The 25,774-nt window shown below is 46.8% G+C and overlaps 1 protein-coding gene across 1 annotated transcript in view; it reads right to left on the reverse strand.

The window, feature by feature from the left end:
• FSTL1 (follistatin like 1) overlaps positions 1–25,774 on the reverse strand; it is an 80,382-nt gene that overhangs the window by 16,293 nt on the left and 38,315 nt on the right. Inside the window, exons 3-5 of the mRNA XM_084647778.1 lie at positions 3,057–3,161; positions 1,462–1,591; positions 326–358 (exon numbers count right to left, since the gene is read on the reverse strand). Of these exons, the coding sequence (XP_084503904.1) occupies positions 326–358; positions 1,462–1,591; positions 3,057–3,161 (268 nt within the window). The remainder of the gene's footprint in view (positions 1–325; positions 359–1,461; positions 1,592–3,056; positions 3,162–25,774) is intronic.

A 25,774-nucleotide genomic window follows, 5' to 3' on the forward strand; every position in this document is an offset into this window, starting at 1 on the left:
GGAAAGTGAAGTGTCTTGATCAAGGCCACATAGGGAATCAGCATTAGAGCTAGGAATAGACATGAAAACTCCTGGTTCCCAGTCCTATGCTCCGCCCACTACGTTGCACCTCTCAATCTCCCTGTCCCTTAGCCAGGCACAGGCTCTGTAATGTGAAAGTCTGCAGGTAAATTCTGTCCCCACTCTGGGAACAGATGTGTTTTTCTATTCATTCCACCTTAAAGCTGTGCAGTTCCCTGTCAAACTGCCCATTCTTCCACCATGCAAATACGCTGGGAGGAATTCAGAGCTCTCAGGTGTGGCGGGGGAGGAGATGGTTTCTTACCTGGGCTTGCGACTGGATTCTCAGACTTCTTCTCTGTCAGTGGAAACATGGGAACGGATGTTAATGAGCAGGAAAAAAAAAGGTTTCACTATTTCATTTACGTCCTGACATGGTGTATCAGAGTGACATGAGACTCTTCCTCGCGTGAAACAAATGGTGAGCGGGGAGGGATTCAGCTCTGTGAGTTTGCGGTCTCTGAAGGCCCCTGTTACTTCCTAGCAACAGGGTACCTTTGGTGATGGTGGGGCTTATCTCAGCAGGAAGGATATCAGGTAGTTCTGGATTGCGCTCCCTAGCACATTCCCTCATATTCCTCTTTGGAGCTGCTCCTTTAAAAGACCAGTGTTACCATAGAGAGAGTGAGTCCTTTGAAAGGTCAGGACTCCTCTTGTCCCTCGTTGGTGCAGGTGGTGTCAGAACATGGGACATGGGCACAGATTTCTTGTAGCTCAGGGCACCCACACAGAGGACCATGTGGACAACTGGCTAGGAGCCCAAGAGCAACACTCAAGTAAGCAAAACCCTAAGCTATATCTACACTACAGCAGGATCGATGCTCCAGGGATTGATACATTAGGGGTCGATTTAACGGGTCCAGTGAAGACCCACCAAAGCGACTGCAGATGGCTCTCCAGTCGACCTCAGAACTCCACCCTGAACGAGAAGAGTAAGATAAGTCGATGGGAGAGTGTCTCCCATCAACCCACTGCGGTGAAGACACCTCAGTAAGTTGACCTAAGCTACATCGACTCCAGCTATGTTATTCAGGAAGCTGGAGTTGTGTAACTTAGGCTGACTTACTGCGGTAGTGTAGACATAAAGTGAGTTCTGTCTTCTGGAGTCAGTGAGAGTTCTGCCTGGGCAAGGATTCAGGAAGGGCTTTTGGAACTGTCCAATTCTCCACATCATTTAGTGGACCTGGACGTTCCTTGACAGGTGGATGGAAAGGGCATGTTGATTGTGTTGGTTGTTGGAAGGAAGAGGCAGCTAGAAGCCATGTTATGGGGGCCCCTTGATCTCATTTGTGATCTCTGTCAGGGAGCAGAAGGCACACGGTTGTTTTCTCCTCCATTGCACCTCCTCCCAGGGTCTTGTTTGAGTGACAGTAGGCCCAAAGCCCTCAGGGCTGGCTTTACCTTTACAGTGGCCATCATAGTCCACCTGGATTTTGGAGCCAGTAAGGCAGGCATCACGGTGCAACTCGCAGTGGTTCAGGTACGTCTTGCCATTGCTGCCACACACAGGCCTCTTATGAGGTTTGCATTGCTGAAAAAGAGCCAGAAAGAGAAGAGCTTTACCCACCGCCACAGATCCCAGGATGGCTGGAGGGAGGCAGTGTGTAAGCCCCAGCATCAGCCCAGCTCATGGGCACTGTGCACATCTCCCTCAGCGCAAGTAGGGACTGAGAGATACTAACTACCCAGAACCTATAAGATCTTGTGCAGGAGCCGAGTGGTCTGTAAAATGGGGACTCCCTCACCCGGAAACATCGGTTTCCCCAGCCCCCCGCACTACCACCATTCAGGTGACTTAATGAAAGCAGATTTACTGAAGAACACAGAAGTTAATCACTAGTATCTATACTATGTTTGTCTCTGCTTCTGGGTGTGTGAGTTTGCGTGTGTGCACAAACCTGTGTGTCTCTAAGTGACTTTGTGTGTGTGTGTGTGTATGTGTAAGTCTTTCTTTGGGTGGATCTGTCTGCATGGGCTGCAGACACCATCTCAAGGTTTCTGCTGGGGAACTGAAGGTAGGCTCGCAGCTGAGAACCTGGGGCTTTGTCTGGAAGGGACACAGTAGATTATCCAAAGAGAAGGAATTTAGCGTTGACAACGTTTGGGCTGGGGGTTTCCTTTTTGTGTTTCTTTTAGCTTGGGTAAAGGTAATCAACCCAGTCAGTTTGCTTACAGCTCCTTTCACTTTCCAGTTCCCAGGATGGCAGCATCCGGGTTGCGAACACTGAGGCGGGGGGACAGGAGGGGTTCTTTAAAAAACAGTGTTCCATTGGTGTAAGAACGTATGGCTTTTTGTAAGGGGAAGAGAACAGCAAAATGGGCAGGTTCCGTGTCCCTAAAACTGTCCCTTCTCTCAAGGTCCATCTCAGTATACCTGTAGAGATTTTTTTATTTTAAAAAAGTGCTTAGTGCTGGTTTCTGTAACTCATGCAGACTGGCTATGCTGACAGCTGGTTTGCTGAGAGCATGTGCACCTCCCCACACCAGTCCAACTGTGTGCTGACACCCTGGCACACCTTCCCCACATGAGGAGTGCTCCAGCCAGCTCTCCCCTGCCTAGTTTGACACTCTGGGCTGTGAGGTAAGTGGCGAGGGTATAGGCAGCTCAGCCACACTGGCACTTCCTGGCATGGGTTGGCATCTGTGCTGCAATGCACTAGACGAGAGCACCAGGTTGTGGCAGGGCACTGGGGGCTCATGAGGGGAGAAAAAGGAGCCAGTTCTGGGTGCGCCGGGGGAGTGTATCAGAGAGGATGACAGAGGTAGAGATAGTGTGAGTGACTGGGGAGGAGGAATTGGCAGGAGAGGGCTGGGAAGGAAAGGGGCTGGAGACTGAAGGGCTCCTCTTGGTTTGGGGCTGCTCAAGAGCAACTCCCATTGAAACTCTATTGGCTAGTGCCCTAGTGTATTTTATCTGGATCCCTTCGACCTCAAGAAGTCCCCTCTCCCCATCTCCTCTCTACCTCCGGTCATCTGGAAGCTGCTCTATGTCCTACCTCGATGCAGAGGCAGGTGGGCTCCCCCTTCTCCGTCACTGCGCACTCCCGCCCGGCTCCACAGAAAACGTTGGCACAGATTTTGGATTTGCTCTTTGGCTCTTCCTTCAGGATACAAAGTGAGAGACAGAGACAGTGTTACTGAAAACAGTCCCACCTTCAGCTCACAGTGGGTCATAGCTTTTTGCAAAGTTCATGCACATTTTAGACTGAACCAAATTGCACAAACTGGCATCTCATAGATGGATGAATGAGAAGGAAATGACCAATCTTTCTGTGCAGCTCAGCCAGCCAGCGACTGAGAGCTTGTGAGAACCTGACACTGCTCCAGAGGGTGCAAATTCCAAGAACGGAGGATCTGCTCAGAGTGATGCAAGGGGATATAATGAGGAATGGGGTGAATCTGAGCAGAAGATCTAGTCTGAATACCAGGAATAAATTCCTGGCAGTGAGACTTATTAGGCTGTGAAATCATCTCCCAAGGGAAGGGGTGGAAGCTTTCTTGTGTGGGAGCCTTAAAAGTAAGTTGGACAACGCCCTGGCGAGAACACACTCTAGAGTTCAATCCTGAACAGTAACAGAGAAATCACCACGGATAAGACCAATGGCTTACTTGTCCCAGTGTCTCTCTGCAACACTACACCAGCACATGTAGCCCAGGATCCTGCCTCCCCTAGTAGCTCAGTGTCAGGGTGCGTCACAGGAAGAAATTCCATAATGGATAACTATGCAATAACTTTCCCATGGGGGAAATGTCTTCCTAGCCCCAGACAGTTATTAGTTGTCCTATGACCTGAAGCATGAGGTTTATTTGTCTAATACATTTTTATCTTATCCAATGTCACTGCAAATATTCTTGTTACTATTACAAGTGTCCAGTCCTTTTCTGTATACTATTAAGCTCTTGAACTCAATGACAACTAAAGGCAATGGTTGCCACTGGTTTGTGATGCACTCTATAAAAGTGTATTTGCTTTTATCAGTTTTTAGTTTGCTGCCTTTTAATTTCATTGCAGGACCCCTTGTTCTTGTACTATGAGAGAGGAAGATGGATGGTTCCTTGGTTAGGACACTAGCTTGGAACTTGGGTGTCCCAGGTTCAGCTCCCTTTCTACCAGACTTCCTGAATGACCTTGGGTAAGTCACTGAATTTCTCTGTGCATCAGTTCTCCATTTGTAAAATGGGATCATAGATGCCAAGGCCAGAAGGGACTGCTGTGATCACCTAGACTGACCTCCTGTAGAACACAGGCCATAGAAGTTCCCCAAAATAATTCCTAGAGCAGATGTTTTAGAAAAACATCCAATCCTGACTTAAAAATAGTCAGTGATGGAGAATCCACCACAACACTTGGTAAGTTGTTCCAATGGTTAATTACTGTCACTGTTAAAAATCTATGCCTTTATCCAGTCTGAATTCATCTAGCTTCAGCTTCTGTGCATTGGATCATGGTATACCTTTGTCTGCTCAACTGAAAAGCCCATTATTAAATATTTGTTCCCTGCGTAGATACCTATAGACTGAGATCAAGTCACCCATTAATCTTCCCTTTGTTAAGCTAAATAGACTGAGCGCTTTGAGTCTGTCACTATACGTAAGGATATGATTGTGTCACAGAGGTCTCAGATTCTGTGACTTTAACAGACCTCTGTGATTTCTTCAGCTTCAGCCTGCTTCAGCGGCATGCCTTGAGCAGCAGTAGGACTGGCTCAGCAACCAGCAGTCAGCCTCCAGTGCAGGAGCAGCAACAGGGCTGGAGCAGTGGCTGGCAGTCAGCCTCGGTGGGGCTCCCACTGTTAGTCCTCTCTGGCCCTTCCAGGCATTTTTAGTAAAAGTCACAGACTGGTCATGGGCTTCCATAAATTTTCCATGAAATTTTGCCCGTGACCTGTCCGTGACTGTCATTAAAAATACTTGTAACAAAATCTTAACCTTAACTATAAGGCATGTTTTCTAATCCTTTACTCATTTTTGTGGCTCTTCTCTGAACTCTCTCCAATCCTTCTTGAATTGTGGGCACCAGAACAGTACACAGTCTTCTAGTGTCAAATACAGAGGTAAAATAATCTTTCTATTCCTACTCTAGATTCCCCTGTTTATGCATTCCAGGATTGCATTAGCTTTTTTGTCCACACTGGGAGCTCATGTTCAGATGACTATCCCCTACATCCCCAAATCCTCCCTCCCCATTTTGTCAGGGATGGTTTTAGTAAAAGTCAGGGACAGGTCACGGGCAAGAAACAAAAAATCACGGAAGCCTATGACCTGTCCCTGATTTTTACTAAAAATATCCATGACAAAATCGTAGCCTTAGTTACCAGGCACTGTGATGGGGTGCATGGGCACCAGGTTTGTATAATTTTTCATGGTGCCCAGAACGGGTCCAAGCAGAGCCTTCCCGTCCATAGGATGGACCAGGGCAACCGCCCCGGGCCCTGTGCTTCAGGAGGATGTGGGGTCCAGGGCAGCCTAGGGGATTAGTGGGGGGCCTGGAGCCAGCAGCAGCGAGAGACCCAGCCCCAGCCCGCCCTGTCCTGCCCCACCTCTTCCCACCCCTGCTCCACCCCCATTCCACCCCTTCCCCCAAGCGATGCTGGAAGCCGGAGGGGCGGAGTGGAGTGGGGTGGGCTGGGTCAGTCGCCACTGCCGGCACCAAACCACCCTGCTAACCCCCCAGGCCACCCTGGAACCCGTGTCCCCCTGAAGTGCCGGGCCTGGGGTGGTTGCCCCGGTCCATCCTATGGACGGGACGGCTCTAAAAATATAAACCCAAACATTGGTGGAGCCAGGCCCACGTTCCTGAATACTGGTCCACCTCACACAAGGCCTGAATGGGTTAACATGGGCCAGAAGGGACCAATTCACCCCATATGCTACACCTGGAGGGGAACCAGGGTTGGATAGGGTTTAATGGCAGATAAAGCCCAGCAGGAGGAGGAGCTGGGATAGGATTATAACCCAGGAACTGAAAGCAGGAAAGATGGGCTGCAGGAATGAGGTCTGCAGTCACTTCCTAAAGCAGCGGTCCCCAATCTTTTGAGGGTCACCCCCCCTTACCCCTGTCTGTGCCCCTCCATCCCCCAGGAGTGGGGCCACAGCTGAGGGGGTGGACGCAGACCGGGTAAGGGGTCTGAGGCTGGGACCGCAGCTGAGGGTGGGTCTGGGAGCAGGGCCATAGCCAGGGGCCAAGGCTGAGGTGGAAGCGGAGCCGCAGCCAGGCTGTGGTGAGGGCTGGCAGCCAGGCCCATGGCCAGGTGTGACTCTGCTCCCAGACTTGTCCCCAGCCTCGGTCCCAGGCCGGAATGGAGCCATGGCCAGTGGCTGAGGCTGCTGCAGGGCTGGGAGCAGAGCTGCGCTGAGGCTGGGGATGGAGACGGGAGCTGGGGGTGGGGATGGGCTGGGTGGCGCTCCCTCCCCACCCCCGTGGAGGCTGGCCTGCTGGATGGTCCTCCATGCCCCCCTAGGGGGGGTGTGCCCCACACTTTGGAGAACCCTGCCCTAAAGGGAAGGGAATTGGCCGGGGTCAAGGAGGAAATTCAGGGGGAGAATAAGCCCTGGGTCCTGCCCTCAAGTAGGTAATTTGACAAGAGGCTGAGTGGGGCAAAGTAGCCGTGGGAAGTGGAGGAAGCCCTGGTGGTGAAGTCTAGACATGGACAAGGAGATAGAGAGGTGAGATAGGAAGGAGCCTAGGGAACCAGCAACAGGATCTGATCGTGAGTAGAGACCTAGGTTGCTAGTCACAGGGTACCTGGACTGGAGCCCGCAGTGGTGGGTGGGCCTGGGATCCCCAACCTGCCACTGGGAAAGTGACACTGGACCTAGACTTGAACTGGAAGACTGCCTAAAATAGCTTGTCCAGTGTGAGTCTGATACCCCAGAAGGAGAGGACTATATCATGACCTGGCTGGAGAGCTGAGTCATGAAGAGGGAACACCCTGAGACATGGAGAAAGAGAGAGGCCACAGTGCGAGCAACTGACAGCAGGGGGTGCTAGATGAGGTGACAGCTAATTCCTAGACCTAGCCTCAAGGAGGCGCACTTGCAGTGAGTGGACCCCTTCACAGACACTTAGTACTATAGTAATAGGGGCCATACAAGTACCTTAAAAATAAATCAATTGGACATTCCCATTTACTCTATCTAGTCCATTCTTTATTTTATTTCTCTAAATCACATCCTGTCTGTTATTCTCCTTATTAAACTATGTAGTTCTAATCTTGTTAGCCTCTTATCTGAAAGTCTTTCCATGCCTCTAATTGTTTTGGAGATGAGCTGACCACAACTGAACACACTATTCCAGATGAGACTGTTCTACTGATGTGTATATAGTGGCCTTCTAATATGTTCAGTACTATTTTCTATCCCATTGCTTATACACGCTAACATTTTGTTGTTGTGTTTTTAAACCACAGCTGCACAAATAGCTGATGTTCTTATTGAGCTGACAACAATATTTTTAATAGGACTGTTGATTAATCACAGTTAACTCATGCGATTAACTCAAAAAAATGAATCGTGATTAATCGCACTATTAAACAATTGAAATGTATTAAATATTTGTGGATGTTTTTCAACATTTTCAAATATATTGATTTAAATTACAACACAGAATACAGAGTGTAAGGTGCTCACTTTATATTATTTTTTTATTACAAATATTTGCACTGTAAAAATGATAAAACAAAAGAAATGGTATTTTTCAATTCACCTAATACAAGTACTGCAGTGCAATCTCTTTATTGTGAAAGTGCAACTTATAAATGTAGATTTTTTTTATTACATAACTGCACTCAAAAAACAAAACAATGTAAAACTTTAGAGCCTACAAGTCCATTCAGTTCTACATCTTGTTCAGCCAATCGCTCAGACAAACGAGTTTGTTTACATATGCAGGAGATAATGCTGCCCTCTCCTTGTTTACAATGTCACCTGAAAATGAGAACAGGCGTTTGCATGGCACTGTTGTAGCCGCTGTTGCAAGATATTTGCATTCCGGATGTGCTAAAGATTCATATGTCCCTTTATGCTTCAACCGCCATTCCAGAGGACATGCGTTCATGCTGCTGATGCTCGTTAAAAATATAATGCGCTAATTAAATTTGTGACTGAACTCCTTGGGGGAGAATTGTATGTCTCCTGCTCTGTTTTACCTGCATTCTGCCATATATTTCATGTGATAGCAGTCTCGGATGATGACCCAGCACACGTCGTTCATTGTAAGAACACTTTCACTTAAGATTTGACAAAATGCAAACAAGATACCAATGTGACATTTCTGAAGACAGCTATAGCACTCGACTCAATATTTAAGAATCTGAAGTGCTGTCCAAAATCTGAGAGGGACAATGTGTGGAGCATGCTTTCAGAAGTCTTAAAAGAGCAACACTCTGATGCGGAAAATGCAGAATCCGAACCATCAAAAAAGAAAATCAACCTTCGGCTGGTGGCCTCTGACTCAGATGATGAAAATGAACACGCGTCAGTCCGCACTGCTTTGGATGGTTATCGAGCAGAATCTGTCATAGCATGGATGCATGTCCTCTGGAATGGTGTTAGGAGAGCAAAATGGAGCTACCCAAGCTGGAATTTAGATAGGGTATCTACTCTTTGAAAATATGCTGTAGGATCCTTAATAATCTATCTTAGGTTTTTATATATAGTGCCAAGCACTGCACCATACTAAGGAGCACACAAGACCAGATTCCAGAACAAAAAGAAATAGAGTTGTGCTGTATGTTATTTTGAAATTAAATCCACCAGATTTGCAATTCAAGTGTCTAGCAACAGGTGGCAGTATCCTCCCTCTCCCTAGCTGCTTCTCCAGTGTGCTGTGGCATGTGTGCTCTGTATGTGCCTCCTCTGAAATTCAAACCAGTCTCCTGTTCTCATTAAGCTGCGGTTTAGAACCGGAGATGAAGCTATAGGTGCCTGAAGGGGGCACAGCCAAGCTAGCTGGAATTCTCAGACCTCCTCAAACCACCCCGCTGTGGGCTGGCAATATCCCACCCTTGGCAGCAACACCTTCCTTGTACCCCAGAAGAAGGGCTGCTGCTCGCCAGGCGTGGGACAGGAATGTTGGCAGGATGACACAGCAGGAAATGATCTTTTAAGGCAACTTGTCCAAGGACAACCTGCCTCTCAAATGGAGCTGCCAGAATAGAAAATCCAGTTGCTCTGATTTTAATTTTCAATCGAAGTGAGGTATTTTGTGTATGTTTTGAATTAACCCGTATTGTTCATAGCTAGGGACTAGACTCCATGACCCAAAAGGTCCTTTCCAGTCCTGTGTCCATACACCCCTAGTTCGTGGCAGGCTGAGGAGCAGCATTTAAATCCCTACTGCACTGACTGAGGGGCCCCTCAGGCGTGACACTGAAAATGAAAACAGAATGGTTTCTTTGTAGAAATTACTGAATGACTGAAAAAAATCCGATTTGCCTGCCCAGCTATGACTATGATGTATTCTTCCTCCAGCTTCCACTCAGCCAGTTGCACCCCCGACTACATTTTGGGCTATCATCTGCATGGATCCCCTAAGTGGAGTCTGAGGAGCAACTCAGGGGAACGTAAATAATGGGTTAGTGGTTACAGCTTAGACATGGGAATTAGGACTTCTGGGTTCTACTCTGGCTCTGCCTCAGACTTCCTGATGACACTGGGTAAGTACTTTCCCAGTGATATAAATTCTCATAATTGTATCTTGAGTCTGGTGGTATTTGGTGTTTGTCTTAAAGCCCCAACTCCTGGAGTCATGTGAATAAGTGAGAATCCCAGCTTTCATTCAGTAGTACAAAGTTAGCCCTCATGGTTGCAGAGAAAAGCTTGAAAACATGACCAGTCAAGGCACAAACACCAGAAGGCAAATAAAAAGAACGCAGAGTATATTTTTGGAACGTTATGATAGTTAAACTAATCTCATATTTGTAGGCCTGACTGGTGATTTCTGAACACTTGGGATTGGTGAGACTGCATCCTCTCTGTGCATCAGTTTCCTCATCTATCACAGTGGGTTTATGAGGGTTAACTAATTAACGTCTAGAAAGTGCTTGGATAGAGAGAAAGCAAAGGGCAGTGGGTTATTAACTGCTGTGTGGCGACATTTACAAGGAAACCCATAAGAAGCCAGTTTTCCTTTTCAGACTCAGGTCAGACAGGCACCTCAGTCACTGCAGCCAAGACACCTAGTTACAGCTCAGCAGCAGTCAGTAAATTACCACATTTCATCTGCCTGGAGGAAGCAGGGAGGAGCCCAGCATGGGGACTGAAATCCTTCTAGATTCTCATTCTCCACGGAGTACAGACCCCAGTGTTTCTGGGAAGTGGGACCCAGGACTATCTGTCTCTTCCTGTGTGCTGCAGTGGCAATAAACTCACTCGCTATTTTTTCAGAGATCATGGGGAAGGCTGCTTGCTACTACCATCAGTGTATACGGAGTGGAAGGGACAAAACCCAAAGCAGCCATGTCCTGGTCAGCTTCACACACAGCCAAGATTATCCAAGACTATCGACACTGGGCCAGGAAACCTACCTATCTAGCTGGTTTCAAGGAAGGCTGGGCAGTGTGGATGGGAACAAGCTCTATTTAAAGAGCATTTAGCAAGCACTCTTGCAAGGGGGTGGGGTCTAAGAATGGTTCAGTCAGGAGGGCAGTGCTGTGCTGTGCACAGGGCCTGGTACTGCAGAGGAAGGCCTGCAGCGAGACACATAAAATGCCTCCTTCCTCAGCAGCCGCTTCCCAAGCTGCAGAAAGTGAGTGGGCAGGGAAGTGACATCTACCAGGTACCTGAAGGCAAATGGTGCTTAGCAGTCATGTGCTGCTACAAGGAATCACCATGGCAACAGACAATGCCGGGCTTCAAGGTGGATTTCTAAACTTAGGCAGCTGGGTTTATATTTTTGGCTTCTCTTCTTCAGCACAAACTAAGCGATGAAAGTGTCTGAAGCGCACAGGATTTCCATGGGAGCATTTCATGGCCTCTCTCCCAAGTACGGAGGGAGGGGCACCATACCTGCATGTGCGCGCTAGCAAAAGCGTGTCTCTCGGTGTAGGAATGGCATGGAAGGGTGCACATGTGTGTGTACATGAGCGTGTCCGTGACTGTAGGTGCATGTGGATGTGAGCCTAAGTCTGCAGGAGGAGCTATAGTTGTATATTAAAGACAGGTTGCAGAGTAACAGCCGTGTTAGTCTGTATTCGCAAAAAGAAAAGGAGGACTTGTGGCATCTTAGAGACTAACCAATTTATTTGAGCATAAGTTTTCGTGAGCTACAGCTCACTTCATCGGATGCAAGAAAGGTGCCACAAGTACTCCTTTTCTTTTTATATTAAAGACAGGCAACTATCTCAAGATACGGGCAGTATTAGCCTAACATGTTCTTCCGGGAAGCCTGTATGCACTGCACCTTTCCTTGCTTTGCCTGGTGCTCACACCTGTGCTAGGAGCTGGGCCACATTAGCCACTGTCATTTTACAAACTTCCAAATTAGATGTGGGGACTTTCCCACAATGAATGTGACATCTGGGGAAGGCAGAAACGTGAGCAGTTCTACCACAAAAACGGATGTATGGAGGGGAGAATGGTGGGTACAAGCAGTACAGTGCAGGTAACCCTATGTCCACTCTGCCCCCCTGCAAACCTGTCCTGTGGTAAGGCAGGTATTCCCAATGGCACACATGCTATGAGAAATTGGCAAGGAAACCAACACATTACATTGGGGGGCCTTAATAACAAGCTAGAAAACAAACCACTCAGATAATTTGGTGTAGATATTTACACTGTAAAATCTTCTCTGTTCTCCTTACCCCCTTACCTACTCCTGGCTACAATGGGAAGGGAATTCACGCTATTCAGTTGGGACCCAATCCTGCAGCAATTGACATCAACGGGTAGCTTTGGGCTTTCTTTCTTTTTCTCCTCTCTGCCAAAATTAGTTCCGGAATTTAGTAAAATTCCCAGACCCCCTTATACAAGGCTCTGTACTGCTCACTGTAATAACAAGACTGCATTTCTGTCCTGCTCAAAATCCAAGGAGGTCACTGTGCTTTACAGATGTTAATGAATCAAGCCTTCCTGGGAAGCAGTTCAAGATTATGCCCATTTTATACAGGGGAAAAATGAGGCACAGACGCTCCTGCATACACTAGACCAGGGATCAGCAACCTTTGGCACGTGGCCTGCCAGGGAAATCCACTGGCTGGCTGGGACGGTTTGTTTACCTGCAGCTTCTGCAGGTTTGGCCGATCGCAGCTCCCACTGGCCGCGGTTCGCTGTCCCAGGCCAATGGGGGCTGCAGGAAGGGCAGCCAGTGGGAGCTGTGATCAGCCGAACCTGCAGACAAAAGTAAGTTGCAACAAAATGTTGGTTGGAACATCCTGCATTTACAAAGTTTATGCAGCCCCTTGAGTCCACAGGTGGTTGCATCAGTCGGTTGCAACACCTGGGACAAAGTTGTAGTTTAGGTGTAATCAGTGCAATTTACAACAGTCTCTCTCCAGACAGACAGGAGAAAATAAACATTGCAGCTATGTTGGTTCAGCCAGTCCTCCTCCCACTTCTCACAAAGCAGTGCTCTGCGTTTGGAAAGTACTCAAAAGACTCTTCTCCTGCTAGTGGTGATGAGCACCGTGAGCTGTATCAGGAGTCCCAGAATGCACTGGCACATCCACATTTGTAAGCTGTGCTGTGAAGTTGCTCAACCATCTCAAGGACATGTGAGGGAACTAAACATTTCTTCCAAGGGATGCCTCTGTAACAGTTTCCTCTCACTGCAAACAGATCCTTAGAGGTGGAATCACTGGATCAAAGACACACAGATCCAGAAAAAGAATCCAGATCTCCTGACTCTCAGTCATGGGCCTTACCCATTGTGGAGCTTGTGAAGGCCCAGTTGAAAAGAGACCCTGGTGGCTCCGGTCGGCACCTCTGACTGGGTTGTTAAAAGTCCAGTAGGTGACGCAGCGGGGGGCTAAGGCAGGCTCACAATCTGTGGCTCCCGGAAGCGGTCACCAGGTCCCTGCGGCCCCTCGGCAGCCAGGGAGGTGCCGCGTGTTGCCCCTGCCCCTAGTGCTGCCACTGCAGCTCCCATTGGCCAGGAACCGCGACAAACGGAAGCTGTGGAGGCGGCGTCTGTGGGTGCGAGGAGAGCACACACGGCACAAAGCCGCCTGGCTGCACCTCTGCCTAGGGGTGGTAGGGACCTGGCTGATGCTTCTTGGGACCTACAGTAAGCGCCGTTGGGACCCAGCACCCCAACTCCCTGCCCCAGCCAGGAGTCCCCTCCCACACCCAAACTCCCTCCCAGAGTCCGCGACCCCACACCAACACCCTGCCCCAGCCCTGATCCCCCTCCTGCAACCCAAACCCCTCATCCCCGGTCCCACCCCAGAGCCCACCCCCCCAGCCAGAACCCTCACTCTCTTGCACCACAACCACCTGCCCCAGCCTGGAGCACCCTCCTGTACCCCCCACCCAACAGCCTGCACCCCCAGCTGGAGTCCTCACCTCCCCCCGCACCCCAACCGCCTGCCCGGAGCCATCTCCCACACCCTGAACCCCTCATTTCTGGTCCCACCCAGAGCCCACACCCTACTGCACCCCAACCCCCTGTCCCAGCCTGGAGCCTGATCCCGCACCCCAAACCCTTCATCCCTGGCCCCACCGCAGAGCTGGCACCCGCAGCCAGAGCCCTCACCCCCTCCTGCACCCAAAACCCCTGCCCCAGCCCGGTGAAAGTGAGTGAGGGTGGGGAGAGTAAAGCGATGTAGGGAGGGGGGATAGCATGAGTGGGAGCGGGGCCTCGGAGAAGGGACAGGGCAGGGATGGGGCCTCGGGGAAGAGGCGGAGTGGGGGTGTTCGGTTTTGTGCGATTAGAAAGTTGGCAGCCCTACTTAATCTGCCTCTAACACCACCTCCATCGTCAAAACATTTTGTTTCATTCTTCACTGATCAGCAAAGTTCCAACAGAAGTGGATGGGTGCTTGGCAATGCAGAGGGGCTGCTAACAGCCAGTATGCCACGGTGCCAGGAATGGAAGCCCTTCTTTGGGAAAGCCCCAACTGCAGAGAAGCCTGTGCCCCAAATCCATCAATCCAACTGCAACAATGCATGTGAGCCACCTAAATCACTTCCTGCAGCTCCTGTTCTCAGCTAACACCAGGGGATTGTTTCAGTTGTTATAAATGAAACACACAATAAAATGCAGCTCCTGGAAGATTTTTAATGCTTAAAATATGAATATTTAATTGAGGCTAGGTTTTGCAAATGGAAGACAAAGGGAGGCATTTCTAACTATGCTGGAAATCATGTTCCCAGCCTAAAAGTAGAGGCAGACAGGCCAGGAAAGAACTGGCCTGAAATTCTTAGGACTCAAAGGAGAATATTTCTTGTTTCTGCCCCTCCATTTTTGGCCTTTAGTTCTTTGTTCCATCAGGGAGTAGAAGTGCTGTAATACTGCAAAAAAGGCTGCCCTGGTAGTACAGGTGAGTCGCATCATACGCGCATTTAACTTATGCAAATACAACTATATGCGCTCGGCAAGAAAAAAGGAAAAATAACAAGATACCTGTAAATAGTGCAGGTGATTCCGCCCACCATTCCACTCAATGAGCGTATGCCCCGGAGTGAGCGTGAAATGGGAGATGTGAATCTGCTATTTCCTCAGTCGATCTCAGTTCCTGTGTGCCTCTCATAGTGGGAGTGTCTCGCCGCACTGACTGTGATTCTAGTGTTTAAAGATACGTATTTTTCGTACAACATGGCCCCTAAACGCAAGCCAACTACTTCATCTGGTGCTCAACCGAAGAAACAGCAATCTGTTCCACTGCTGGAGGAAAAACTGACTGTGTTGGACTTATTGAGAGACGGTATGTTTGTCTCCAACTTGGCGTGTAAATATGACTGCAACGAATCTAGATTCCGTGCCATCAAGATTCGAGAGAGAGAAATTCGTCAAGCCATGGCATCAAGTGCTCCAATAACTGCTAAGCTGACGAGCCATGTGCGTGATAAGACTTTAAAGAAGACTGAAAAGGCATTAAACTTATGGCTGGAAGACATGAACCGTAAACATGTGCCTATGGATAGCAACACGTTGTGAGAAAAGGCCCTTAGTCTCTACGCGCTGTTCAAACCTCCCGGAGGGACAGCCTTCTGATGAGAAGGAATTCAAAGCCAGCCAAGGTTGGCTTAACAGTTTTAGGAACCACTTCAACCTCAAAAACGTGCAGACTACTGGTGAAGCTGCATCTGCCAATGAAGGGGCAGAAAAAGCCTACCCCAAACAATTAAAGAAAATCATAGAAGAAAAGTGTGCTCTCTTGTGCTCTCTTCTGGAACAAGTTTTTAATGCTGACAAGACTGGGCTCTTGTGGAAAAAAATGCTCAACCGCACTTACATTTCGAAATCAGAAAGACAAGCCCCTGGCTTCAAAGCAGCGAAAGACCGTGTTGCTTTGTGGCTCTGCGGCTGGGTATTTAATAAAGCTGGGCTTACTCTACAGGGCTGCACAGCCCCGTGCCCTAAAAGGCAAGAACAAAAATCTCCTGCCTGTGTTCCGGGAATCAAATAAAAAGGCTTGGGTGACGGCAGCATTATTTCTGGATTGGTTCCACAAGTGTTTCATTCCGGAGGTCAAGCGGTACCTTGAAGAGAAAGGACTTTACTCTAAAGTGTTGTTGATTGTAGACAATGCTCCTGGCCACCCTGCGGCACTCCAGTTTGCGCATATTGACATTGAAGTAGTCTTTCTCCCCACCCAATGCCACCTCCATCCTCCAGCCTCTCGACCAAGGCATGATTCGCTGTTTCAAGGCCACGTACACAAGGCTTATGTTCTCATGGATACATAGCGCTATGGATGCTGATCCCAATCTTAATGTGATGGAGCATTGGAAGTCCTTCAACGTTGCTGATTGCATCACTTATATTAAACAGGCAATGGATGCAATCAAGCCTGAAACAGTCAATGCATGTTGCCAAAACCTATGGAAAGAATGTGTAAATGATTTTAAGAGTTTCCTGACCGTTAACAAAGACATGAAACACATTGTTCAGGTGTCCAGGCAAGTGGGTGGTGATGGCTTTGTCAACATCCTTGAGGAAGAAATTGAAGAATTAATTGAGAGCCATAGAGAAACACTGACTAATGAAGAGTTAGAGGAACTGATAAAATCATCTACAGAAGACGAAGATGATGACGACGAACAGGAAGAGCCAGCAAGTTGGAATCTTCATAAATTTGCTGAAGTGTTCCAAGCAGCGAAACACTTGAATGATTTAATTTCTGAATACGATCCCTCTATGGAATGAAGCCTCAAAATCACATGTAGTATTATGGATGATTTGAGACGTTATCAAGAAATGTTTGATCAGCTCAAGAGACAACAGCGACAGTTGCCGATCACCATGTTTTTCAAGGAAAAACAACCAGCAGCAGACGAGCCTACGCAAATCAACTTCTCGAGCTGAACCAGACCAACCACTTTGTCTACGACTCGCTCTCCGTCACCTCCGTCTCCTGGATCGACATCAAGCCCTGACGACACCCTGTAATTACCCCCCTGTAATTACCCCCTGTAATTAAAAATAGAGTACTGTAAAATTATATTTTGCATATGTACTCTATTATATACTGTACATTACTGTATACATTATACATATTACTGTACAGGGTTGTATACACAAAACCACGTACAGTATACTGTACTTTATTGGCGATTTAAGGGATTTTCAAGGGTAATTTTGACTATACATGATTTTCGCCTTATGCGCGGACTTTAGAACCTAACCCCCGCATAAGATGCGACTCCACTGTATTTCTAGTAGGAGATAAGACATAGGCCATGTCCACACTGCAGAAATGTATCCTGTTAGAAAACATGTTAACTAACATGTAATGCTCACAGCAATGCAAAGAGGCCACAGTGCTCCCTGGGAGAATTCCCCCAGAGCAGGAGCAGAGTAGGGCTGATCCACATAGCTCTATGTTGCATTCTTGTGCAGCCCCCATTGAACATGTAATCTGGCCCAGTCCGTGTGACTCACTCTGTAACAGCTGCTCTCTTGAAATGAAACTGATCTCCAAAATGGAGGGCCTCACAGCAGAGAGAATCCTTAGACATGTCACAGGTGCATTACAAGACACAGTAATTCTGACAAGCATACACCCACACCTAGTCTTGTTGCATGTGCTCCCAGTGGGGAGTGAGGAGGAGCTGGTCTTGTTACAGCTCCCACTGGCATCCATAAAGATATGGCATCCATTTCCAACCGCAGAGGTGAACGGAGCCCAGGCCCCAACCCTCTAGTGAAGAGGAGAGAATCTTTTGCCAGGCAGACCTTCTCCTTTATAGTGAAATTCTGCTTCTAGAGATTATTTTTGTAGAGAAGGACATGTCACTATCAGAGGCTCCATGGTAACAAGATTCTGGCTTTTCTTTTAAGCTAGCAGGAATATCTGATCAATGCCTCATAAGCTTTGGGAACTCCTATTTTAAATCTAAAATCCCAAAGGAACATTCTGTGATGCCCTGAAGATGGGACAAGGACACAAGAGATTCTTGAGCAGGAGGCCATTCCTAGGCGAAAAAAAACTGATCTGGAAAGTGACTGATAGGAGGAAGAGAATGATTCTGTCTGCACCACTCTTCCTCCTACCCCTGGCTCTGCTCATCTCTCTCCTGGGAACCTCTTTGAACCATAGTAACTGCAGTTTAATGGCCAAAACCACAGTGCCTTTTTCCTTTCCTCCAGCTGGCACTGCAGCATCTATAGAGCAGGGAGCTGGATTGCACTGTGCCACTCCATGCAACAAAACTGCCAGCCAACTCTCACTGCAAGAACTTCCTTGTCAGTGCTGGTTAGGGACAAGGCATCGGAGAGCAAGAGCGAAAACTGATTTGCAGGCACCAAGCTGAGCTTGCAGTCTCAGCTGTTGAGGTAGTAGATTTGATCCCAAAGGAAGGTGTGACGTTGCACCCCATAATGCTTTATGGGAATATGCTTATGAATGTACATATGACATAACTGAAATATGTTTTATGCTACTGTCACGGTTCCTCCCCCACTCTGAACTCTAGGGTACAGATGTGGGGACCTGCATGAAAAACCTCCTAAGCTTATCTTTACCAGCTTAGGTCAAAACTTCCCCAAGGTACAAAATATTACATCCGTTATCCTTGGACTGGCCGCTACCACCACCAAACTAATACTGGTTACTGGGGAAGAGCTGTTTGGACGCGTCCTTCCCCCCAAAATACTTCCCAAAACCTTGCACCCCACTTCCTGGACAAGGTTTGGTAAAAAGCCTCACCAATTTGCCTAGGTGACTACAGACCCAGACCCTTGGATCTTAAGAACAATGAACAATCCTCCCAACACTTGCACCCCCCCTTTCCTGGGAAATGTTGGATAAAAAGCCTCACCAATTTGCATAGGTGACCACAGACCCAAACCCTTGGATCTGAGAACAATGAAAAAGCATTCAGTGTTTTACAAGAAGACTTTTAATAAAAAATAGAAGTAAATAGAAATAAAGAAATCCCCCCTGTAAAATCAGGATGGTAGATATCTTACAGGGTAATTAGATTCAAAAACATAGAGAACCCCTCTAGGCAAAACCTTAAGTTACAAAAAAGATACACAGACAGAAATAGTTATTCTATTCAGCACAATTCTTTTCTCAGCCATTTAAAGAAATCATAATCTAACACATACCTAGCTAGATTACTTACTAAAAGTTCTAAGACTCCATTCCTGTTCTGTCCCTGGCCAAGACGACTACAGACAGACCCAGACCCTTTGTTTCTCTCCCTCCTCCCAGCTTTTGAAAGTATCTTGTCTCCTCATTGGTCATTTTGGTCAGGTGCCAGCGAGGTTACCTTTAGCTTCTTAACCCTTTACAGGTGAGAGGAGCTTTCCCCTGGCCAGGAGGGATTTCAAAGGGGTTTACCCTTCCCTTTATATTTATGACAGCTACATATGCTATGTAACATATCTCTGTAAAGGTTATGATCTACTGAATATATTCATCCTATTTGTATGCATGTATCATTTTTGCATTCAAAGTTATGAATATTGGCTATGTACTTGTTTCATTTTAAGTAGCCGCAGTGAAGCAGTTGGTCAGCTTCCTGAGAAAAGACTAGTCTCACTAAGTGCCCAGTCAAGAAACACTTAAGCCAACAATGAACTTGGAGATGCCAATCCACATCTGAGCTTTCCCAGGAATGTGGCCTGGCTGGTAAGGAACTCAGTCATGCATGGACATGTGACTTGCCCATGTGACTCCAAAACTCCATCTTGGAGCTGAATTCTGGATAGGAGAGAGGAGGGAGACCACCCTCAAGAGAAAGTCTATTTAAGCCCCTGGAAACCCTTCCACTTTGTCTTCAGCTGGCTCAAGAGATAGCCTCTCCACCCCCAAAGGTTACCTGAAAGAGACTGTACAGTAACCACAGGAGTGAGTGAGTGAGTGATTGCTGGACCCAGACTACAAGGAGGCTAGTCTTTAAAAGAAGCTTACTGGAACATCTCTGAGGGTGAGATTTCATCTATAATCACTTTCTTACTGTATTAGGCATAGACTTGCCCGTTTTATTTTATTTTGTTTGGTAATTTACTTTGTTCTGTCTGTTACTACTTGGAACCACTTAAATCCTACTTTTTGTATTTAATAAAATCACTTTTTACTTATTAATTAACCCAGAGTATGTATTAATAACTTGGGGGGGGGGAACAGCTGTGCATCTCTCTCTATCAGTGTTATAGAGGGTGAACAATTTATGAGTTTATTCTGTATAAGCTTTATACAGGATAAAACGGATTTATTTGGGTTTGAACCCCATTGGGAGCTGAGCATCTAAGTGTTAGAAACAGAAACACTTCTTAAGCTGGTTTCAGAGTAGCAGCCGTGTTAGTCTGTATTCACAAAAAGAAAAGGAGTACTTGTGGCACCTTAGAGACTAACCAATTTATTTGAGCATAAGCTTTCGTGAGTTTATGCTCAAATATATTGGTTAGTCTCTAAGGTGCCACAAGTACTTCTTGAGCGGTTTTCAGTTAAGCCTGCAGCTGCCGGGGGACATGGTTCAGACCCAGGTCTGTGTTTGTAGCAGACTAGCATGTCTGGCTCAACCAGGCAGGGTTCTGAAGTCCCAAGCTGCCAGAGGGAAAATGGGGCTTAGAGGTAGTCCCAGCACATCAGCTGGCAGTCCCAAGGGGGCTTCTGTGATCCAACCTGTCACAGAAGGGAAGAGCTATGAGACAGCAAGATACCACTGCTGCAGAGTCACTCTGCTGGCCATAATCATGTGCTTGAATACTGTGGGGAGGGACACATAGCATGTTTTATTTTGTATTGCACTTAATCAAAAACATCCGGCACTTCAATCTGAGGATCTGAAAGCACTTTACAGGCATTAATGAATTTAGCCTCACAGTCCCTGTTTTTATTAGGCCATTATACCCCTGTTACAGATAGGGAAACAGAGGCACAGAGGTGACATGACTTGCCCAATGTCACACAGTGACTAGGCAGAGCTGGGAACAGAACAAAAATATTCAGTGCCCTGAACCAGTGACAAGACCAGATGGTGGATGGGCTGTGTAAGCCCCTTTCATATCCAAAGGACAATAATCTGACATGTTTCCCTATTCTTAGTGGGTGGCAATTCTAGTTCCCAGATCAATTGAGGAAGGTCCCATGTTGTCATGCCTGGGTTTATGGAATCTATGATTTTCACGTCCTTTTTGTTTGCTTTTTACAAAAATACCCATGATTTATGACACTTGGGAATTTTGCACATGGGTGGGTGCCTGAGCTGGCAAGAGCTTAAATGACAATCTTAATTGCTGCCAGACCGAGCCCTTGGCTGCATATGAGAGAGGTAGGAACTCTCCCCTTAGGGCTAGTTCATTCACGGACACGGTAGTCCACAAGGCTGTAATTTCTCTGGGTTTGGTGGGAAAGGACAGGGAGCTGAAGCAGCAGTGGCTCCCTCCTGCCTGCCTTGTCCCCACCCTTCTTTGAAATGTTCCTTCTGCCGGTGGGCCACCAAAAAAACATTCTGGCAACTCTTTGCCACCCAGGCAGTCCCCTTCCACTAGGACTACTTGTGAGAGTCCACTCCTGCCCCCAATTGTCTGGGGCACAGCAGAGGGGTCAGGTCAGGGCAGGACGGAGAATCCAGAACACTATCTCCATCTTACAAGGTGGAAACTAAAGTACAAAGAGGTGAAATAACTTGCCTAAGGTCACACAGTGAGTCAATGTAGCCTAAAGAATAGCCCCCAGACTAGCTTTAAGGGACCCAAAGAACTCTCTTAGCTGCTCCCATCTTCCCCCTCTGATATTTCCTTCAGAAGGAAAGAAAACATATGGGAAATAACACCAAGAGTTGGGGGTATTTAGTCTTAACTCTTCTACAACTTCAGTCTCCGATGGGTGGCACTCACTTTAAGGGTTGTGGGTGCCCAGGCTGGAGGCTGGGGTGTGTGAACAGCCAATGGGAAGGTTCTGAAAAGGGATGGAGTAAGAGGAATCTGCTAAAGTATGGGAGTCTGGGGGAGAGTGTAGCTCTGCTATGGACACACAGCATCTGTTAGGACACTGGTGAGGGGGCTGCCCAAGATCAAGGATCTGGGGAAGGACAGGGCTCTGCTGAGAGGTGGGGCTTGCCAAGAAGGGGAGTGCAGGGGAAAAGGTCTGCAGATATATGGGGTTTCAGGCAGGAATGCCAGTGCTGTAAAGCTTTGCCATATAATCTCCCTCAGCAAGGGGGCCAGCTTTTGAGGGGTGGGCAGTTGTGTAATGACAGGAGTGAAGGAGGCTCTCTTGGCTTTTACAATGTGATATTTTTTCTACTGAAGTCCTGATGACTGGGGAGCAAATGAAAGTGTGTGGGTTTGGGAGAGAGATGGAGGGGAGTTAAAACCTAGCTATAAGAGCTCAGTGAAGTGACGAATCATCACAAGAAGAGCAGAAGGGACTTCCCAAGGATACAATGCTTCAGAGAGGGACACTTTCCTCTTCTCACAAGGGTCTAGAAACAGCGAACCAGTGGCAAGCTGATCCCCCAATTTAAAAGGGCAGTTGATTCCCCTGCATAACCACAGAACAGCATAGTTGGGCCATTTGGGGACCAGCACAAGAGGAACTGTGAACCCTGAGTTACTACTGGCTATTTTCCTTCAGTTAATGCTGCCAAACTGACAGCCTTGGAAACAGACCATTGTTAGCCAGGAGGGGGCCCTTCTAGCAGTGAGTGGGGAGTTAAATCTTTGTGTCCCATTTGATCCTTGGCCTCTTTGCTGACACTGACAACAGGGGAGCTGTGATAGGGTGAAGGATCTGGCAGGGAAGAGGAGATGAAAATTGGTGACAGTGTAAAGTAGGGCTGTCAATTAATCGCAGTTAACTCACGTGATTAACTCAAAAATTAATCATGATTAATTGCAGTTTTAATCGCACTGTTAAATTTCAATTGGTAGTCTATTGTTTATTAAATATTTTGGATGTTTTTCTACATTTGCAAATATATTGATTTCTATTACAACACAGAATGCTAAGTGTACAGTGCTCACTTTATACTATTTTTTATTATAAATATTTGCACTGTAAAAATGGTAAAAGAAAAAGTATTTTTCAGTTCACCTCATACAAGTACTGCAGTTCAATCTCTTCATGGTGAAAGTGCAACTTACGAATGTAGATTTTTTTTTGTTACATAACTGCACTCAAAAACAAAACAACGTAAAACTTTAGCACCTAAAAGTCCACTCAGTCCTACTTCTTGTTCAGCCAATTGCTAAGACAAACAAGTTTGTTTACATTTACGGGAGATAATGCTGCCCGCTTCTTATTTAAGATGTCACCTGAAAGTAAGAACTGGCTTTCACATGGCACTGCTGTAGCTGGCATTGCAAGGTATTTACGTGCCACATATGCTAAACATTCATATGCCCCTTCGTGCTTTGGACACCATTCCAGAGGACACGCTTGCATGCTGATGACACTCGTTGAAAAAAATAACGCGTTAATTAAATTTGACTGAACTTCTTGGGGGAGAATTCTATGTCTCCTGCTCCGTGCTTTACCCACATTCTGCCATATATTTCATGTTATAGCAGTCTCAGTTGATGGCATGTCATTCGTTTTAAGAACACTTTTGCTGCAGATTTAACAAAACGCAAAGAAGGTACCAGTGTGAGATTTCTAGAGATAGTTACAGCGCTTGACCTAAGATTTAAGAATCTGAAGTACCTTCCAAAATCTGAGAGGGATGAGGTGTGGAGCATGCTTTCAGAAGTTTTAAAAGGGCAATACTCCAATGCAGAAACGACAGAACCCGACCCACCAAAAAAGAAAATCAACCTTCTGCTGGTGGAATCTGACTCAGATGATGAAAATGAACATGCATCGGTCCACTCTGTTTTAGATTGTTATTGAGCAGAACCTGTCATCAGCATGGACACATGTTTTCTGGAATAGTTGTCGAAGCATGAAGGAACATATAAATCTTTTGAGCATCTGGAACATAAATATCTTGTAATGTTGGCTACAACCATGCCATGCGAACGCCTGTTCTCACTTTCAGGTGACATTGTCAATAAGAAGCTGGCAGCATTATTTCCTGCAAATGTAAACAAACTTGTTTGTCTGAGCGATTGGCTGAACAAGAAGTAGGACTGAGTGGACTTGCAGCCTCTACAATTTTACATTGTTTTATTTTTGAGTGCAGTTATATTTTGTACAAAATTCTACATTTGTAAGTTAAACTTTCATGATAAAGAGATTGCACTACAGTACATGTATGAGGTGAATTGAAAAATACTATTTCTTCTGTTTTTTACAGTGCGAATATTTGTAATAAAAATAAGTATAAATTGAGCACTGTACACTTTGTATTCTGTGTTGTAACTGAAATCAATATATTTGAAAATGTAGAAAACATCCAAAAATATTTAAATAAATGGTATTCTATTATTAACAGTGTGATTAATTGTGATTAATTTGTTTAATCGTGCAATTAATTGTGATTAATTTTTTTAATCGCTTGACAGCTCTAGTATAAAGCACTGTATAGAATTTAGAACTACCGTCAGCCTCAGCTCAGATGAGGCCCAGGTCTGGGATAGTAGGAAGGGGCTGCAGGTCAGGAGCAAGGGGCATTGGCAGAACTGAGTGGGGAGCCCAGAACTGGAAATGGCAGAGCTGAATGAGTTAATACTCATAATCCTCTAGAAATCCTTTCAGTGACTGACTGTAAGCTCTTCTCATTCCTGCAATGCAAAGTGCCCAGACCTCCCAGTGATCTGTACTTCAGAGTTAGTGCACACACAGTGGGCGACAGGGGCCTGCATGGAGTCTGTGGTGACTGCGGGGGAGGGGGATGTCCAATGGAAGAAGGCAGATGGAATGAAATGTGCTCCTGCACTCTGTAACTATGGCAACTGCTGGTCAGAGGAAAAGGTCTAGTCTTCCCAGGAAATGCCTATGGATATGGGAGTGGGGTGGGGTCACGAACCACACATTGGCACCCAGGATCCCCTTCGCCTTGTACTCTGAGCTCTGCAGCCACAGACTGCACCAGATAGGACTCTCTCAAGCTGAACATTGGGCTAAATCCTGAGGGCCTGACTCAGGCAAACTGCTCTGTCTACACAACAGGGGAAATCCGATCTAAGCTATGCAATTTCAGTTATGTGAATAACGTAACTCAAATCGACGTAGCTTAGACCTACTCACCCCAGGGTCCACACTACGCGACGGGAGACACTCTCCCATCGACCCCCCCTACTCTTCTCGATCCGGGGGAGTACAGAAGTCGACAAAAGAGCCATCTGCGGTCGATTTAGTGGGTATTCATTAGACCCACTAAATTGACCACCAATGCACAAGCACTCCCCAAAGGACACACTTCTGTGTGAGGACTGAGCAGCAACAGAGAAAGGAACAGAGGATTTAGCCTCATGGGAACAGAGCTTGCAATGAGAACTTCAGGACCCAGCTCTTAAGACCTGCAGAATGAAGCTAATTTTAAAAAATAAAGCCTATTGGAGGGTAGGGGGTTTTAAACAATGAGCTCAAGGGAAACCTGAAGAGCTGGATTCTGCCCTGATTTACCCTGGTGTATCTCTATTGCTTTCCCAGGAGTTACTCCTGATTTACACCAGAAAATGTAAGCGGGAGCAGAAACATGCCCAAAGGATGCCAGCTACATTGTTCTCGGTGTTAATTAGAAAGAGTAATTTTGCAGTAAACCCCAGGATTCCTGATTCCCAGCCGCCTGCTCTCTCCCCTCAGTCACAATCCCTCACAGGACTGGGAATAGCCTCTAGTTCCCTGCTCTAACTTACGTAGAACCATCCTATGTGGATTATGTGCCACTGAGAACATGAAGCATGGGACTGGGTAGGCCTGGGGGCTCAAGAGCAGGAGTTTTGTGATTGTTTAAGGAATAAACCTAGGGTATACTGACCTCTAATAACTCCTAAAACATCACCACTTCGTGTTTAAAGTGGAGATATTCTTTCCTCATTCCTTCTGCCCCTGCAAGAATCTGGGCCTTTCCACCATAGTGGGTATGTAACTAATAATAACTCATCTAGGACTCCAGCATCTCCCTCTCTCATCACGGGCTTTGGAATGTCTATTAGCCACTTAAAATAATTTTGATGCACATTTCTATGGTTCTCTTTAAAAAACAAACTCAATTG

This window comes from Lepidochelys olivacea (assembly GCF_965140295.1).
Source record: "Lepidochelys olivacea isolate rLepOli2 genome assembly, chromosome: 1".
Lineage (NCBI taxonomy): Eukaryota > Metazoa > Chordata > Testudines > Cheloniidae > Lepidochelys > Lepidochelys olivacea.